This window comes from Gopherus evgoodei, chromosome 12, assembly GCF_007399415.2.
Source record: "Gopherus evgoodei ecotype Sinaloan lineage chromosome 12, rGopEvg1_v1.p, whole genome shotgun sequence".
Taxonomy (NCBI): domain Eukaryota; kingdom Metazoa; phylum Chordata; order Testudines; family Testudinidae; genus Gopherus; species Gopherus evgoodei.
The window spans coordinates 7,546,859-7,563,477 of record NC_044333.1 but is presented as its reverse complement, the minus strand read 5'-3'; the positions used below and the strand labels follow the sequence as shown (position 1 = coordinate 7,563,477).

At 47.5% G+C, this 16,619-nt stretch overlaps 1 protein-coding gene across 1 annotated transcript; it reads left to right on the top strand.

Moving 5' to 3' along the window:
* Positions 1–35: 35 nt before the first annotated feature.
* LOC115660491 (ubiquinone biosynthesis protein COQ9, mitochondrial-like) lies at positions 36–16,560 on the top strand. The gene is made up of 9 exons (XM_030581962.1): positions 36–108; positions 4,750–4,918; positions 5,538–5,673; positions 6,323–6,465; positions 6,762–6,846; positions 7,845–7,949; positions 11,296–11,451; positions 12,222–12,275; positions 15,733–16,560. The coding sequence occupies exons 1-9, from the start codon at positions 36–38 to the stop codon at positions 15,766–15,768; spliced, it is 957 nt and encodes a 318-aa protein (XP_030437822.1). The 3' UTR covers positions 15,769–16,560.
* The last annotated feature ends 59 nt before the right edge of the window (positions 16,561–16,619 follow it).

Genomic DNA, 16,619 nt, shown 5'->3' with positions numbered 1-16,619 from the left:
GGCCCCGGCCCGGCCCGGCCTTGCCCCCTCCCAAGATGGCGGCGGTGGCGGCGGCGGCTGCGGGGAGCCTGCGGCGGGCGGGCTGGGGGCTGCTGCGCCGTGCGCCGGGTGAGAGGAGCGCGGGGCCCGCCCGAGGGTGGGGTGACGGGCACCCAGGGGGGCCCGGCTGGCTCCGGGCCTGGTGATCGGGGCGCCGGGCCGAGGTGTGTGTCCCGGCCGGCTGGGGCAGGCGGTAGGGTGGAGAGTGGGGTGAGGGTGCTGGGTGGCATTGGGGAGAGTGGAGTGAGGGTGCTGGGTGCCAGCGGGGTGGCACTGGGGAGAGTGGGGTGAGGGTGCTGGGTGGCATTGGGGAGAGTGGGGTGAGGGTGCTGGGTGGCATTGGGGAGAGTGGAGTGAGGGTGCTGGGTGCCAGCGAGGTGGCGTTGGGGAGAGTGGGGTGAGGGTGCTGGGTGCCAGCGAGGTGGCGTTGGGGAGAGTGGGGTGAGGGTGCTGGGTGGCATTGGGGAGAGTGGAGTGAGGGTGCTGGGTGCCAGCGGGGTGGCACTGGGGAGAGTGGGTTGAGGGTGCTGGGTGCCAGCGGGGTGGCACTGGGGAGAGTGGGGTGAGGGTGCTGGATGCCAGCGGGGTGGCATTAGGGAGAGTGGGGTGAGGGTGCTGGGTACCTGTGGGGTGGTGGTATGGAGGGTGGGGAGGATGCTGGGTGCCAGCGAGGTGTCGTTGGGGAGAGTGGGGGGTTTATGGAGGGTGGGGTGGGTGCTGGGTGCCAGCAGGGTGGCACTGCAGAGAGTGCAGTTGGTGCTGAGTGCCAGCAGGGTGGCATTGTGGAGCACCATTTACAGACATACCTGGCTGGTGTTGGTGTCCTGCAGGGCTGCCCTGGGGGACATGCTGCCAGCTCTGTGGTTAAGGCTATGTAGAAGTTTTTCATTTAACTAGACTGATACTTACCAAGCACCAAGATGGCCCTTGACACTGCACAGATTAAAAGCCATGGCTTCTGCCCCAAGGAACTTGCAAACGGTCGCTGCCAGTAGAGCTCAGACACCTCAGCTATGTAGGCGGAAGCTCTGAGGAGGTTGTGTTTAAGTGGATATCTGAGAGATAGGATAACGAGCCTTGTGGATAAGGGAGAAGCGGTGGATGTGATATACCTAGACTTTAGTAAGGCATTTGATACAGTTTCGCATGATATTCTTATAGATAAGCTAGGAAAGTACAATTTAGATGGGGCTACTATAAGGTGGGTGCATAACTGGCTGGATAACCGTACTCAGAGAGTAGTTGTTAACGGCTCCCAATCCTGCTGGAAAGGTATAACAAGTGGGGTTCCGCAGGGGTCTGTTTTGGGACCGGTTCTGTTCAATATCTTCATCAACGATTTAGATGTTGGCATAGAAAGTACACTTATTAAGTTTGCGGACGATACCAAACTGGGAGGGATTGCAACTGCTCTGGAGGACAGAGTCAAAATTCAAAACGATCTGGACAAATTGGAGAAATGGTCTGAGGTAAACAGGATGAAGTTCAATAAAGATAAATGCAAAGTGCTCCACTTAGGAAGGAACAATCAGTTTCACACATACAGAATGGGAAGAGACTGTCTAGGAAGGAGTATGGCAGAAAGAGATCTAGGGGTCATAGTGGATCACAAGCTTAATATGAGTGAACAGTGTGATACTGTTGCAAAAAAAGCAAACATGATTCTGGGATGCATTAACAGGTGTGTTGTAAACAAGACACGAGAAGTCATTCTTCCGCTTTACTCTGCACTGGTTAGGCCTCAACTGGAGTATTGTGTCCAGTTCTGGGCACCGCATTTCAAGAAAGATGTGGAGAAATTGGAGAGGGTCCAGAGAAGAGCAACAAAAATGATTAAAGGTCTTGAGAACATGACCTATGAAGGAAAGCTGAAGGAATTGGGTTTGTTTAGTTTGGAAAAGAGAAGACTGAGAGGGGACCTGATAGCAGTTTTCAGGTATCTAAAAGGGTGTCACCAGGAGGAGGGAGAAAACTTGTTCACCTTAGCCTCCAATGATAGAACAAGAAGCAATGGGCTTAAACTGCAGCAAGGGAGATTTAGGCTGGACATTAGGAAAAAGTTCCTAACTGTCAGGGTAGTCAAACACTGGAATAGATTGCCTAGGGAAGTTGTGGAATCTCCATTTCTGGAGATATTTAAGAGTAGGTTAGATAAATGTCTATCGGGGATGGTCTAGACAGTATTTGGTCCTGCCATGAGGGCAGGGGACTGGACTCGATGACCTCTCGAGGTCCCTTCCAGTCCTACAGTCTATGAGTCTGAGTGCCAGTGGCACATTGCTAGTATTTGGATCCATCTGGTACTGGGCCATGAACCATGAACGTTTACTTGGCTTTGGTATATTCTGGGTATCAGGGCATAGTAAGGAGTCAAATGGCTTTGAGACATGAGTGTTAAGGAGGAGCAGTTGTCTAACTGACAAGGGGGTACTCCACATGCTAGAGTTCTCAAACTGGGGGTCGGTACCCTTCAAGGGGTCATGAGGTTGTTAGTTGAGGGTTGCGAGCTGTCAACCTCCACCCCAACCCCTGCTTTGCTTCTAGCATGTATAATGGTGTTAAATAGATAATAAAGAGTTTTTAATTTATAAGAGAGGTCACACTCAGAGGCTTGCTGTGTGAAAGGGTTCACCAGTATAAAAGTTTGAGAACCACTGTGCTAGAGTGAATTAGATGTTTAACTGGTATTCTGGTACCCTGAGCCCTGCGTGTATCAACTGTAGCTGAACCACTAACAGGAGCACAGCAAGCTGTCAGTGCCTGTCTGTGGAGAGGAATAGAAGCCTCACTGCGGTGTCTCACACTGACACCAGAACTCTTATGCACTGTGTACCCTTCGTGCTGGCTTTAGTATTAGGGTGCAAGATCCTCTGAGCTTTACTCTAACCGTGGTATGTGTGGCTGGCTGTGTCATTGGGACACAGGGCACAGTAAGGGCTTGACGTGGTGAAGAACACCAGCAGATCACATACTTTAAGGAAGATAAATTGGTGTGTCTAATACCATGAATCCAGAACTATTGCAAGTTTTGGGTTAACTGGAGCCGAGTGGCTCAGACAGTGGTGATAAAGTGGTATGAACAATGAGGGAGCCCTATTTGACCGCAATTTATGTACAATTGTTTGCCAGTTCTAGACATAACAAGTAGAACAGTGTGAAATGTGGGAGTGGGGAGGGGAATGATGGCTGATAAGAGCCTGTTATGGAAGAGGAAGTGCTAGGTGAAGGATATTGAAAGGAGGGTTCGGCTATTAAAACTTCATGGCACTTGGGACATAAAATCTCCTTTAGAGTTATCAGGTCATCCCATTAATCTCTTCCCGCCCCTCCTCCCCAAAAAGAGAACTGAGTAAAATTGTCCCAGATTGTGTATTTTCACCTAAGGGAGAGCTTAGAAGGTGTCTGAACTATGCAGTCAATGGCTTTTCTATGCACTGGCTTCGCAGCAAGCTGGGGTGTTAATCTACCCCACACTAGCCTACTGTGTACCAAGTGTCCATGCAGACCCTGCTGATGCACACTAACAGCTCCTTAGCATCCTTTGATTTACTCCCATTTCAAAATGAGGAAGATCAGAGCACACTAGGGAACTGTTAGTGCATGTCAGCAGGGTCCACTGGGACAGCTAGTGCACAGCTGGCTAATGTGTGGTAGATTTACACCCCAGCTTGCTGTGAACTAACTATTTGTGTAGACAAGCCCTATGGAATTGGTTCTTTCTAAGCCAAAGACAGGCAATTGTGTTAATGTACTAACCTGTAAACCCCATTCTGGCCTAGACAAAATTTAATTACTGTCCAGTGGAAAAGCCTTAAATAAAAGCCTGCACTTAAATATCTTGGTAGTGAGGCTAAAAATGAAAACTAGTTTCCTTAATAACTTTCTTTGGCCCATTGCTCTCCAAGCATATGCATAATAAGCCATGTACATTCTTTCCAAAGTGCAGTTTGGGGCATGACTATGATCAGACCCAGAAAGGAATTTAGCAAAATAGCAGGCCAGCTCATTCATATCATCTGTCACTGGGTAACATTTACCAGGAGAGGAAGCCAGTTTTTATTTACAGTCTCAAGTCAGATGAGCTGCTTCGTCAGTGAACCCAGATTTTTTAAAGTGCAGTCTGTCTCAGATCAGCAGCATGCCCCTGTGGGAAGGACACAGAATATACATATACACACATTAAATTAAAAAAAAACAAACCTCAGTTTGGCTAAAGAAAAACAATTATTATGGGATAGCCAAATTAGAGAAGCATTTTGTCTTCGAACAGGTCACTTTAAAATTAAATGTCCTAGTCTAAGTGTAGCATTGTCAGGATTTGGTTAGTCTGTCTGTCATAAGCACTACCCAGTCAAGTTCTTTATTGTAAGTTCACTGGCTCTTTACTGTCTTTTCCTTACTGGTTTCAGCATGGAAAGAAAGGAGGCAAGTCACGCTGTGGTGGCCTTCAGTCAGTGTTTGCTTGGCTTCCAGTGCAAGGTTGTGAAATCCTCTGCTGTTTGGAAGAAGATCACAAACTGCAGGATTTTTTCCTACCACAAAACATCTTCCCTTTATTTCAAGCACACAAATATTAGCTGTAGGTGGATGGATATTTTTCTGGAGGAAAAAACTAGTCCCCCCCAATAGCTGTTTCTGTTCTCATTCACTCCTGGTGCCTGCTCACTCTCCTTTAAAGGAGACCAGTGACTTTTGTGGTTTCCATTTCAGTGGTCAGATGCCCGTTGTATCCAGCCCAGCGTGCGTTCCAGGCCTCAGCTCTGCTGAGAGTCTCAGAGGAACAGAAACAGGAGCCGCCACCATCTTCCTCCCAGCAACATTTTGAATCACACCCACCAGGTGACCAGCCTGACCAGGAGCCCCAGCGCTCACACCACAGGTAACCTACATAGCCAGTACCAGGCCTGGCCTGCTGATAAGGGATTGGAGATAGCATTTTGCCAAATGTAGAACCCACTCAAAAATCATGAATTCCAGGTTTAACCCAGAACTTGATATTTCTGAGGTTGGCATTCAGTTTTGCTCTGACAAAATGCACATTCTCTTGACCATCAGAGAGGCAGAATAGGAACTGCTTCCAAGCAGGAATTTCTCTTGTTTGCATAGCACGTGCTTCAGTTTTAGATTTTTGTAAACTTGGCAGTTATGGTTGCCTTATATACTAAATACAAGGCCTGTGACAAAACAATTTACAGTTACACAAGCAATATCCAAAACTGGACAGTCACCATGTAACCATATACGTCCAGCTCTCCCTTTTTTACCTTGCCCCTGTATGAACTATAGTTAATTTAAGGATCATTTTTCCCGGAAACAGGAAGGATTTTAGAGAGACAGGGTTTTTTATTAAAAGAGCAGAATCATAAAGCTCTCTTGATCCAATATGTGTCTGGATCAAGAGAGCACTTGGCAGTGGTGACAGAATAGGATGTAGTTAGTGTCCTGGTTTTTGATAATTGATGGTAGAATTCCCTCGCTATAATGACACCTTCTTGTAGTTACACTGATCAGGGTGGTGAGGAGTCTGAGGACTATGAGAGTGAAGAGCAGCTGCAGCAGCGAATCCTGACAGCATCGCTGGAGTTTGTACCTACTCGCGGTTGGACAGCAGATGCCATTGCAGAGGGAGCCAAGGTGTGTGGCAGGAGAGATTGAGAGCATGTAAGAAATTAGAGAGAGATGCAGTTCAAAGAGACCCAGGGCCAAATTCTTCCCTTACACTTGCGCAACCTTACGGAGATCCGTGGGGTTACTCCTGTTTGTAAAGCAGGGCAGAACTGACCCACTGTTTATACACTGACTAGAAGATAATGTTAAAGTTAGACGCAGTGTGGAGCAGCAGGGGCACAGAAGGGTCTGGGAAGAGAGGTTGGTAGAGGAAGAGCTTTATAGAATCATAGAATATTAGGGTTGGAAGAGACCTCAGGACGCCATCTAGTCCAACCCCCTGCTCAAAGCTGGACCAACACCAACTAAATCATCCCAGCCAGGGTTTTGTCAAACCTGGCCTTAAAAACCTCTAAGGATGGAGATTCCACCACCTCCCTAGCACCCATTCTAGTGCTTCACCATCTCCTAGTGAAATAGTGTTTCCTGATATCCAACCTAGATCTCCCCCACTGCAACTTGAGACCATTACTCCTTGTTCTGTCAGTAAAGTAACTTCATTCTGTTTTGAATTCATGTGATGTTTTGTACCAAATCAAATATCAAACAGCATTCCCTACATGGTGCCTGTTCAGCAATTAGTGACCTACTGAGTCTTTCTCCTTCCTTCCCACAGTCTCTTGGCCTCTCTGTTGCTGCAGCAGGGATGTTTAATAATGACGGCAGTGAGCTGATACTGCATTTTGTGTCCCAGTGCAACACCGAGCTCTCTAATCTGCTGGAGGAACAGCAAAAACTGGTGCAGCTGGGCCAGGCAGAGTGAGTATCATGTACTGTAGTTACTAAATATACGCAGAAACATATGTCTTCCTAGGTGCACAGGCAGCAGGGTGTAAGACAGAAGTACTGTCCAGTGACACACGTGCTTCAGTAGAAAATTTATTCATGTGCAAATGAACCCATCCATACAGACATGTGCTTGTATAGGTGAGCCAGAATTAGGAGACGGGAAGGATGCACCTCATCTGCTAAGTTTGGATGGAAGTTAAAACTTGAAAAATGAAAATTCAAAGTTAAATCTTTAGCAGATAGACGTATGGTTTTTCTTCTTCCAGAAAGAAGAAGACAGACCAGTTCCTGAAAGATGCTGTGGAAGCCCGACTGAGGATGCTTATCCCATACATTGAGAAATGGCCCCAGGTACAAAATGGACCTGCAGATTCTCTTTTTAAATATGTCCTGAAGCCTCTGGATTCCCTAGCATATGTGTTCTTTAATCTGTCCAACAGATCAGTCTAAAGCTGTGTATGAAACCCACACTAGATAGTTCCTTCAAGACATAGGGGGTTGTCCTTGGAGTGTAACAGCTAGCAGCAAAGATTGATGTTGCCTTTTCTTGCAATCCCAAAATGACAAACATCTCACAATGCATCCCTGCCATTCTGGAACTCCAAGGGGAATTCAGTCTCTGTGCTGGATTGCTCCTGCACTCACATTGCAAGCCAGGTTCCTTGTGGCACTGATCCTGGGGTGTGTTGCATTCTGCTTATCTGATGCTTGGAAATGGTGACGTGAAGTGGTGCTTATTTCACTATATTGCATCTCCAGTGTGCTAACGATAAACCTTCAGAAACACTAAGGTGAACCTTCAAAAACACAAACTAAGGTAGCTTGATGAGCTTGTTGGAACTTGATGCTGCCTTGCTGAACATTCAAGTTTAATTCTTGGATTTAACCTCTTCCCTCCTTGAGCCAGAAGAAGACTAGGAGATGTATGCACGTGAGGTGGTCAATTCCAGTGAGAGTGAGTATAGCTTCAGTAGCTACCAGCTGATCTAGAAGCATCACTGCTGGATTGGATAGCTTCATCCAGCTTTCCCCACAGAGAGAAGGAAGATAGCATTAATATATTAATTGTGTTGTGAAGGAAGATGGAGGCCTCCCACAAGAGGGTGGGAGTGTTTTTTTCTTGCAAGAAAGAGCAGCACCAATAGGATTCATAATGGCCCTGCTACTCAAGAAGAAGCCACATGAAAGAGACCATTGCTAGCTGAAGGGGACTGGGAATGCCTCCTGCTCGAGGCGGAAACAGGACAATAGCGACATGGGGGAAAAAAAATCAATGCATGCGAAAGATTGTATTGGCTTGTTTTAATGCTGTGTGCTTCTCTCCACTTGTCTGTCTCCTTCCTTCTCAGGCTGTAAGCATTCTGCTGCTTCCACACAACATCCCTTCCAGCCTAAACCTCCTCACTAGCATGGTGGATGATATGTGGCACTATGCAGGAGATCAGTCCACCGATGTAAGTCCTGGCGCCATGCAAACGGACTAGCCGTACCTTTTAGCACTACATAGCAACATGAAGTATTGAAGTGTGTGTTGTAATCCTGTCTGTTTCAGAGAAAAGCCTTTATCCTTGTTGAATTGAGTAAGGACAAAATTTTCAGAAGTGCTTAAGTCCCCATTTTCAACAGTGACTTAGGAGCCTAAGTTCCATTGAAAGTCTGTGGGACCTAGTGGGATTTTTCAAAAGCCTACCTGCATCTCTAGGTGCCTAAATACCTTTTAGAATCTGGCTCTTTGGCCCGTTGACTTTCAATGAAATGTAGACTTTTAAGTCACAGCTGAAAATGGAACATCGTCTACTCCTGGGGGCATTCTATGCGAAAAAAATTAAAAATTCTGCACACAATATTTTACAGTTCTGCACAATTCTGCACAATTTATTTGTCAAAACAACACTACATAATCACACTAGTTTCAGTTATTTTGGTAACTTACTTGCTGACAGGTATTTTGAAATATGTCTGTAATAATACAGACACACTCACAAATTCCCCCAAGCATAGAGTTAAAGAAACCCCTATGACAATCCAGTTCCTGTTTCTCTACCCTCTTCCCCTGCAGAGCCCAGCCGGGGGGGGGCAGACACACACGACTCCCTCCCCCCCAGCCCAGCCCAGCCGCGGTGCTCCCCCCGCAGCCAATACACTCTCCCCTTCCCCCTGGTAGTGTCTTCTATGTGCAAGCTGGGCTCTGCTGAGTCCAGCAGCCCTTAGTGGGTAGCCAGTAGCATTGCAGCCCATTTCCATGGGCGAAAGGAAATTCTGTGCACACAACATTAATTTCTGCAAACTTCTGCATTGCGAAGTGACGCAGAATTCTCCCAGGAGTAATCGTCTCTTAAGTAACCTACGTGCTTTTGAAAATTGTACCCTGTGTCTTTATAACTGGCTGTAATTGGCATAAACTAAAAGGTGTCTCTCTCTTAGACTTTGTTATAAGAATGTTCTTTTTTTTAGACCCAACCACAATTTGAGATTTTATGTGAGTGTAACTCAGGGACAGAAAAGTTGATCCAAACATTCATCAGCTTAAAAGAAATGTTTCTGTTCAGGCTACGGTCTCCACCATTGATGATAGCATGTGCAGATTCTCCTCAAGCCCTTCAAAGCAGCTACCTAAAAATACCAGTGGCTTATTAAAGCCTTCATCTTTCTGGCAGGAAATAAAAGCAAAGTAAATTATAACCTTAATTAAAGCAATTAATAAATTATTTTAATTCATGAAGACGTCTGTGGGGAAAGTTAAATGAGCCATCTTAACAAACTACTTTAATAAACTTCACTTATGAGTATAAAATAGCTACTGCAGTGGAAAATAAATAAGATGACAGAAAAATTAAAGAAATAAACCAGAAAGCAGCTGAAAGGAGGTGATCACACCGGGAAATCTAAGTCCCTTATGGAGTCGGAAAGTGATTGATGACATTTCAGAGCTGTTTCAGAAAGTCTCCCCAGCTTTGAAATGGAAGAACCTCTCTTTCACATCCTCTATCTGTTCATCACTACTTCTGAGGGAGTCATCAAGTTGTCTGTGGGGAGCTGTGAAGCTGATCCCATTTCCTGTTTCCCTAGGAAGGCGTTAGCTCAGTCACTTGCAGTCGGGCCATCTTGAACACAAATGGAGCTCTCCCTCACCTATCTTTGCACGGGGGATGCATTTGGTGCATGCTTTGAAGCAGCAGGGGAACAGGGGCAAAGAATGGGATGCATCTGATACAAGTGGCTATGTGGGGTGGAGCGTAAAGGTTTGCAAGCTTCTAGTGTAGCTGGTAGATGGACATTCTATCCAACCAATATTTTGCCAATTTCTAACCATGTTTTCGCAACTCAAGTCTGATGTTTTTTCTGGTGCTTTTAATTGTGAATGGAGCAAACCACCACTGCTCCTACCTCAGCTGCAACTTGGGGTTTTTACTCATGAAAGCAAACAAAGTTGAAAAGTAAGAGTCCCTTTGCAGGATTTTTTTTGCTTGTCATGGGAATTATTCAAGTGGGATAGACAAACTCGAGAGTTTCAGGGTGTCACCCTTGAACTGGTATGCCCTGTTGTAATGCATCTTATGGCATTGCTAGCAGCAATATAATGACTCAGCATGTGGTATCAGTACTCTTTATACCTGTTTGAATCCCTGGCAGCTCACAGCTGGGGATTGGTTCTGAATATAGGATATTGTTATACTGCATCATAGAATCATAGACTATCAGGGTTGGAAGGGACCTCAGGAGGTCATCTAGTCCAACCCCTGCTCAAAGCAGGACCAATTCCCCAACTAAATCGTCCCAGCCAGGGCTTTGTCAAGCCTGACCTTAAAAACCTCTAAGGATGGAGATTCCACCACCTCCCTAGGTAACCCATTCCAGTGCTTCCCCACCCTCCTAGTGAAATAGTGTTACCTAATATCCAACCTAGACCTTCCCCACTGCAACTTGAGACCATTGCTCCTTGTTCTGTCATCTGCCACCACTGAGAACAGTCTAGCTCCATCCTCTTTGGAACCCCCTTGCATCAGGCTATTAGCATTCCATTGGCTGATACACATGCCTTACGAAAAGGTGAACTCTTCCACAATGCATCTGGCTGACTGGGCAGCACAGAATAGGCTGAGGTTGGATTCCTTCCTGACCCCTGCAGCAACCTATTTGCCCTCTGAAGCAGATAGTGGGGGTGTAACTTTTGGTCAGCAATTTTCTACATGCTGCTTTTTCTCTCTCTCTCTCGCTCAGAACCAGGTGGTCATGGTAATTGTGATATCAGTTTGGTGCCAGGAGAGCAGCTGCAGTGTCTGAGGGTGGTGGCTACTGCATAAGCACAATTTGCACATTAATACTAGTTTAAGGCCCAGAGCCACAAAGGTATTTAGGGTTCTAACGTCCGTTGATTTCAATCTGTCTTGTCTGCTGAGCTGTCCCTTCACCCTGGATCAATCACTTCCCAGCTGGTAACTTGGGAGAGATTACCTCTATTCTACCGCTCCCCTCCCCAGGTCAGCTTATGAGATCTGCATTTTACTGGACAGTGCTTTACCTTGTGTCTCATGATTAAAGCTACAATTATGTCATGGAGATCATAGAATCCGTGACTTCCAGTGACCTCAATGACATTTTCTGCCCTGAGGCTGGAGCTCCCAGCCGGTCCCCCCGCAGCTCCCAGGCCCCTGCCCTGATGGGGGGACCCCCTCAAAAGTCAGGGACAGGTCACAGACTTCTGTAAATTTTTGTTGATTGCCCGTGACCTGTCCATGACTCTTACTAAAAATCCCCATGACAAAATCGTAGCCTTACTCATGATTCATGTCCTTGCAGATTAATTGGTACACTCGACGGACTATGCTGGCTGGCATCTACAACACTACTGAGTTGGTGATGATGCAGGACTCGTCTCCTGACTTTGAAGAGACTTGGCGCTTCCTGGAAAACAGAATAGCTGATGCCATGAAGATGGGTCATACAGCTAAACAGGTAACACTGCATTCATGGGTTGGTTGCAGCTTGAGCAGACATGCCCAAGCTATCTTTAGTCTAGCTAGCTTGGGCAGTGGATCTGTGAAGCTGCAGCAGCATGAGTTTAAGAGCGCTCTGGCTGCCTGAGTAATTACCCAGGGTTCCACACAGGCTTCTACAGCCCAAGCTGCCTCAGCCTCTCCAGCTGCAATCACACCGCGTGATTTCAATGTAGATGTACGCAGGTGAGGTGAGGTGTGTGCAGCTGGACGTGGTTCAGTGCTAATGCACAGCAAGCGCCTCGGCCGAAGCCAGCCAGTACACACACACATGGAAAATATACTGACAGGCGAGCCGTGTGCACTTAGTACAATAACAACCAATGTGTGTAAATCACACAGACAGTGAATTACGTCTGTATGCCTCTCCATGTAAATCCAGCGAAATAGTTACACTGAGTCATGGGGTTTGATGCCAGACTGGCCCACTTCGATAACATCACTGGGAGAATTCCAGGCGAGTCCCTCCTCTGCTTTTGAACCATTCCTGTGTTGTGGTTTTAGTATATTAGTCCATGTGTGTCACCACTTGGCCTATGTACTGGTTGTCCATGTACTCCACTCTGAACCTCTGTTTGGATGTCACCTTTCTGCATCACTGGGGGTATACAAACACCTCCATCACGGCAGCACATGCTTGCAATGAGCTACATGTGTGTAAACCTCTCCTGAGAGCCTATACAAGTGTAAAATCAGCAGAAAACAATAGTGTGTTCTTGTATTGCCTAGGTACAGTCAACAGGAGAAGCACTCGTCCAGGGCCTAATGGGAGCTGCAGTTACTGTAAGTAGCGTTGAAAACAGAGCGCCTAAAGAGGATTGTTTCTGTTCCTCTTCCTCACCCAGACTTGATGTTGGTTTCTTCATCCCAAGTTTAGAACCCAGCTGAGAGAGTGTCTCTTGAGGTATTTCTATCAGGCAGGTGATAGCTTAGGGTATGTCTACATCTACAATTTTGCAGCACTGGTTGTTACAGCTGTATTAGTACAGCTGTATAGGGCCAGCGCTGCAGAGTGGCCACACTTACAGCAACCAGCGCTGCAAGTAGTGTTAGATGTGGCCACACTGCAGCGCTGTTGGGCGGCTTCAAGGGGGGTTCGGGGAACGCGAGAGCAAACAGGGAAGGCGACCAGCTTCGCCGCGGTTTGCTCTCGCATTCCCCAATCCCCCTGCAAACCGCAGGGAAGGAGACCTGCTTGCTCGGGGATTCGGGGAACGCGAGAGCAAACCGCAGGGAAGGAGACCTGCTTGCTCGGGGATTCGGGGAACGCGAGAGCAAACCGCAGGGAAGGAGACTTGCTTGCACGGGGGTTCGGGGAACGCGAGAGCAAACCGGGGAAGGAGACCAGCTTCGCCGCGGTTTGCTCTCGCGTTCCCCGAACCCCCCTGCAAACCGCAGGGAAGGAGACTTGCTTGCACGGGGGTTCGGGGAACGCGAGAGCAAACCGGGGAAGGAGACCAGCTTCGCCGCGGTTTGCTCTCGCGTTCCCCGAACCCATCTGCAAACCGCAGGGAAGGAGACCTGCTTGCACGGGGGTTCGGGGAACGCGAGAGCAAACCGGGGAAGGAGACCAGCTTCGCCGCGGTTTGCTCTCGCGTTCCCCGAACCCCCCTGCAAACCGCAGGGAAGGAGACTTGCTTGCACGGGGGTTCGGGGAATGCGAGAGCAAACCGGGGAAGGAGACCAGCTTCGCCGCGGTTTGCTCTCGCGTTCCCCGAACCCCCCTGCAAACCGCAGGGAAGGAGACCTGCTTGCACGGGGGTTCGGGGAACGCGAGAGCAAATTGGGGAAGGAGACCAGCTTCGCCGCGGTTTGCTCTCGCGTTCCCCGAACCCCCCTGCAAACCGCAGGGAAGGAGACCTGCTTGCACGGGGATTCGGGGAACGCGAGAGCAAACCGGGGAAGGAGACCAGCTTCGCCGCGGTTTGCTCTCGCGTTCCCCGAACCCCCCTGCAAACCGCAGGGAAGGAGACCTGCTTGCACGGGGGTTCGGGGAATGCGAGAGCAAACCGGGGAAGGAGACCAGCTTCGCCGCGGTTTGCTCTTGCGTTCCCCGAACCCCCCTGCAAACCGCAGGGAAGGAGACCTGCTTGCACGGGGGTTCGGGGAACGCGAAAGCAAACTGGGGAAGGAGACCAGCTTCGCCGCGGTTTGCTCTCGCGTTCCCCAAACCCCCCTGCAAACCAGGGAAGGAGACCTGCTTGATTACCAGAGGCTTCCTCAGGTATGCTGGGATACCTGCTTATTCCACGGAGGTCAAGAAAAGCGCTGGTAAGTGTCTACACTTGATTACCAGCGCTGGATCCTCTACACCCGAGACAAAACGGGAGTACGGCCAGCGCTGCAAACAGGGAGTTGCAGCGCTGGTGATGCCCTGCAGATGTGTACACCTCCTAAGTTGCAGCGCTGCAACCCCCTCACTAGCGCTGCAACTTTGTGATGTAGACAAGCCCTTAGTGTCAGTTAGCTTCTTTACTGGTGGAGCTTCAAGTCACGAGCATCTTGAAATGTTTTTTCTGGGGAGGAAGTATTTAAATGGCCTGCTGATTTCCCTATGAAAGAACTCACAATACACTGCCAAAAAAAAAAATGCAGCTACAGGTTGGATGTTTGAGGATTGGGGACAGGAAGGAGGAGAGGAAGAGAGATCAGAATAAAGAATTTATCAGTCTTTTCCCCCTGTAATGTCTTTCCTGGTCAGTGACCGAATTAGAAATTAGTGTTTGGTTAAACAGTAGGGGATGCATTTCCCTCTGAGTCAGTCCTGAGCTCCTGCTCCAGTTTTATGGTAGGAGATACTGTGCTCTGAAGAGGTCTGTGCTCAGGTAAGATGTAAAACCAAGTTCCTGACAACTTGTGATGACTAAATATCCCCTGGTGCACTTATTGTGAGAGTCAGGGTGCTGTGCCAGTGTCCTGGCCAAACTGCTAGTCGAGGGATTATGTTCTGGATTAAATCACTTCTACAATCTCATTTGGATAAAGTGTCCTCTTTCACTAAAAAGAGGCTGTGTTTCACCGCCAAGGTGGTAGCATGTCTGCGATATATGAAGTGTTTCCTCTGTGCCTGTTTATAACTGATAGTGTTTAGGGTTCCTTTGGGATGAAAGGGTGCTAAATAAATAGATTATATTGAAGTATTATTTTAGCAAGCAAAGCCTGTCAGCACTGTGTTTCTGTACTGGATTTCTCTACAACACAGATTACACATGCAACAAAACTATCTTCCCACTAACAGAAACAAGCTTTTCCTCATGTTTAAGACTGGAGCATTACTTGGAAACAATTTGTACTGTTGTTGCAGTTAAGAATTAATCCCACCCTCCTAGACTGGTTACCTGTCAGAATAGCTCCTTCACCTCAGACCGTTAAGAGTTTTTCCTGCCATTTGTTGAAAGGACTCCAAGATCCTCTGCCACAAGAAATCTGCATTCTATATTAGTTACTGCTGCCAGACTGCGAACCTCATCACTGTAGATTAACTCTGCTTGCACCAGGTGTCAGGGTAGATCCCATTGTTGAAGATTTAGTGTATCGAGGCATCTTTCTAACATCAGTTACATTACTCACAAAGTGGGAGAGGTTTAAAGAGGTTAAAGGGGTCATTGAAAAGGAAAAGGACAAGTTCTGTAGTTCAAAAGCAACACGTCAACGATGGGAGGAGTCCAAGTCCAGGTGCTGAGATTGTTCCTCCCAAGGCTGGAGTTTACTACACGGGGCACTAAGACCCTGGAGAGTTAGGAAAGGGGGGTTGTATTGTTTTCCAAGGACACCTCTAGCCAATTCAGCAAGTGATGTTGATTGTGCTGTAGAGGAAGCCACAGTGCAGCCATGTTGAGAAGGCTTGACGCCAGTGAAAAAGAGTAGAGGATGGATGTAATTCCAGAGAACAGTTAGGTTAGATTGCTGTGGTGGTGAGCATGTAATATCTGGGAATTCTTTCTGTAATCCCAGTCTGCCTGATATCTGCCTGGTCCCTTGCCACAGAGACAGATCCCCAAGCACCTTGAAGGAACAGCTACATGTAGCCACAATGAACATCCATGTACTACTGGTATTAATTTAGGGTGACCAGACAGCAAATGTGAAAAATCGGGATGAGGGTGGGGGGTAATAGGAGCCTATATAAGAAAAAGACCCAAAAAATCAGGACTGTCCCTATAAAATTGGGACATCTGGTCATCCTATAATTACTTTCATTGTCTTTTCATTTATGTTCCATTCGCTTGGTGTGCAACAGATAAAGAATTTGGCGGGACTGAACCAGCGGCGATGAAGAGAGAGGGAGCTGAGAGTCTGTGCCATGCCCTTTGCCTGTAAGAAGATTGAAGGCAGAATCCTCGTGCGCACAAGAATACAGAGCTATCACAACAACGAACGTCCCGAGCACTGTTAAAATTCCCCACCCCCGGCACAAGCCTGTCTAGCAGAATGGCACAAGCATCTATATTTGCTGGGATCTGTAAATAATTTAAGACCAGGCTTCCTATTTGTGCTGCCTGTTTTGATTAGACTTCCCTAGTATCCCAGGTGTAGTAAAAACACTGATTAGCACGTTATTAGAAAATTGTGACGAAAGGTTGATTGGACTGAATTAGTCCAGCCCCCAATGCCATCGTTCAGTTGCACTCCCCCCTGCCCCAGTCCTGCATAATACAGAGACCACGTGTGCCTTGAACCCCCTAGTGGACATCATGTTTTCACATCACTGATGGAAATAATGCTTTCAGGAAGAGCCCTCACGGGAGGGGCCAGTTGGCATTATTAGATGGTGCTCTTTAGAAGGCTGTCACTGGGGATATCCTTTCACTGTTTTTGCCTGTGTGAACTCATTCCTGGATGTGTTTCTTATGGGAGTAATGCAATCAAAGATGGTCATGACAGTGGGTTCAGAGGTTGGGCATACAGAAAGCACAACCAACCCATTAGTGACTATAGCTGTAAAGTCTGCTTTTGGATGTGTGATCCACCCTCCTGCTGGGCTCCGGCAAGGGCAGCTGGCTGACTTGTTTGTAAATTAGTTAGAAACGATTCTGTAAAGAATTAAAAAAGTCCTATTTAAAGTGGATTTGTGTGTGGTGTCACCCTACAGCTCTTTCCCTGCACATCTGCTCTCAGTGCCTCTGG

Bases quoted from the DNA above. Each gene is read 5' to 3' on its own strand.
- LOC115660491 (XM_030581962.1), top strand. From the start codon at position 36: ATGGCGGCGGTGGCGGCGGCGGCTGCGGGGAGCCTGCGGCGGGCGGGC. The intron at 5,674-6,322 runs GTGTGTGGCAGG...TCCTTCCCACAG, and splicing joins CCATTGCAGAGGGAGCCAAG to TCTCTTGGCCTCTCTGTTGC. The intron at 6,847-7,844 runs GTACAAAATGGA...CTTCCTTCTCAG, and splicing joins ACATTGAGAAATGGCCCCAG to GCTGTAAGCATTCTGCTGCT.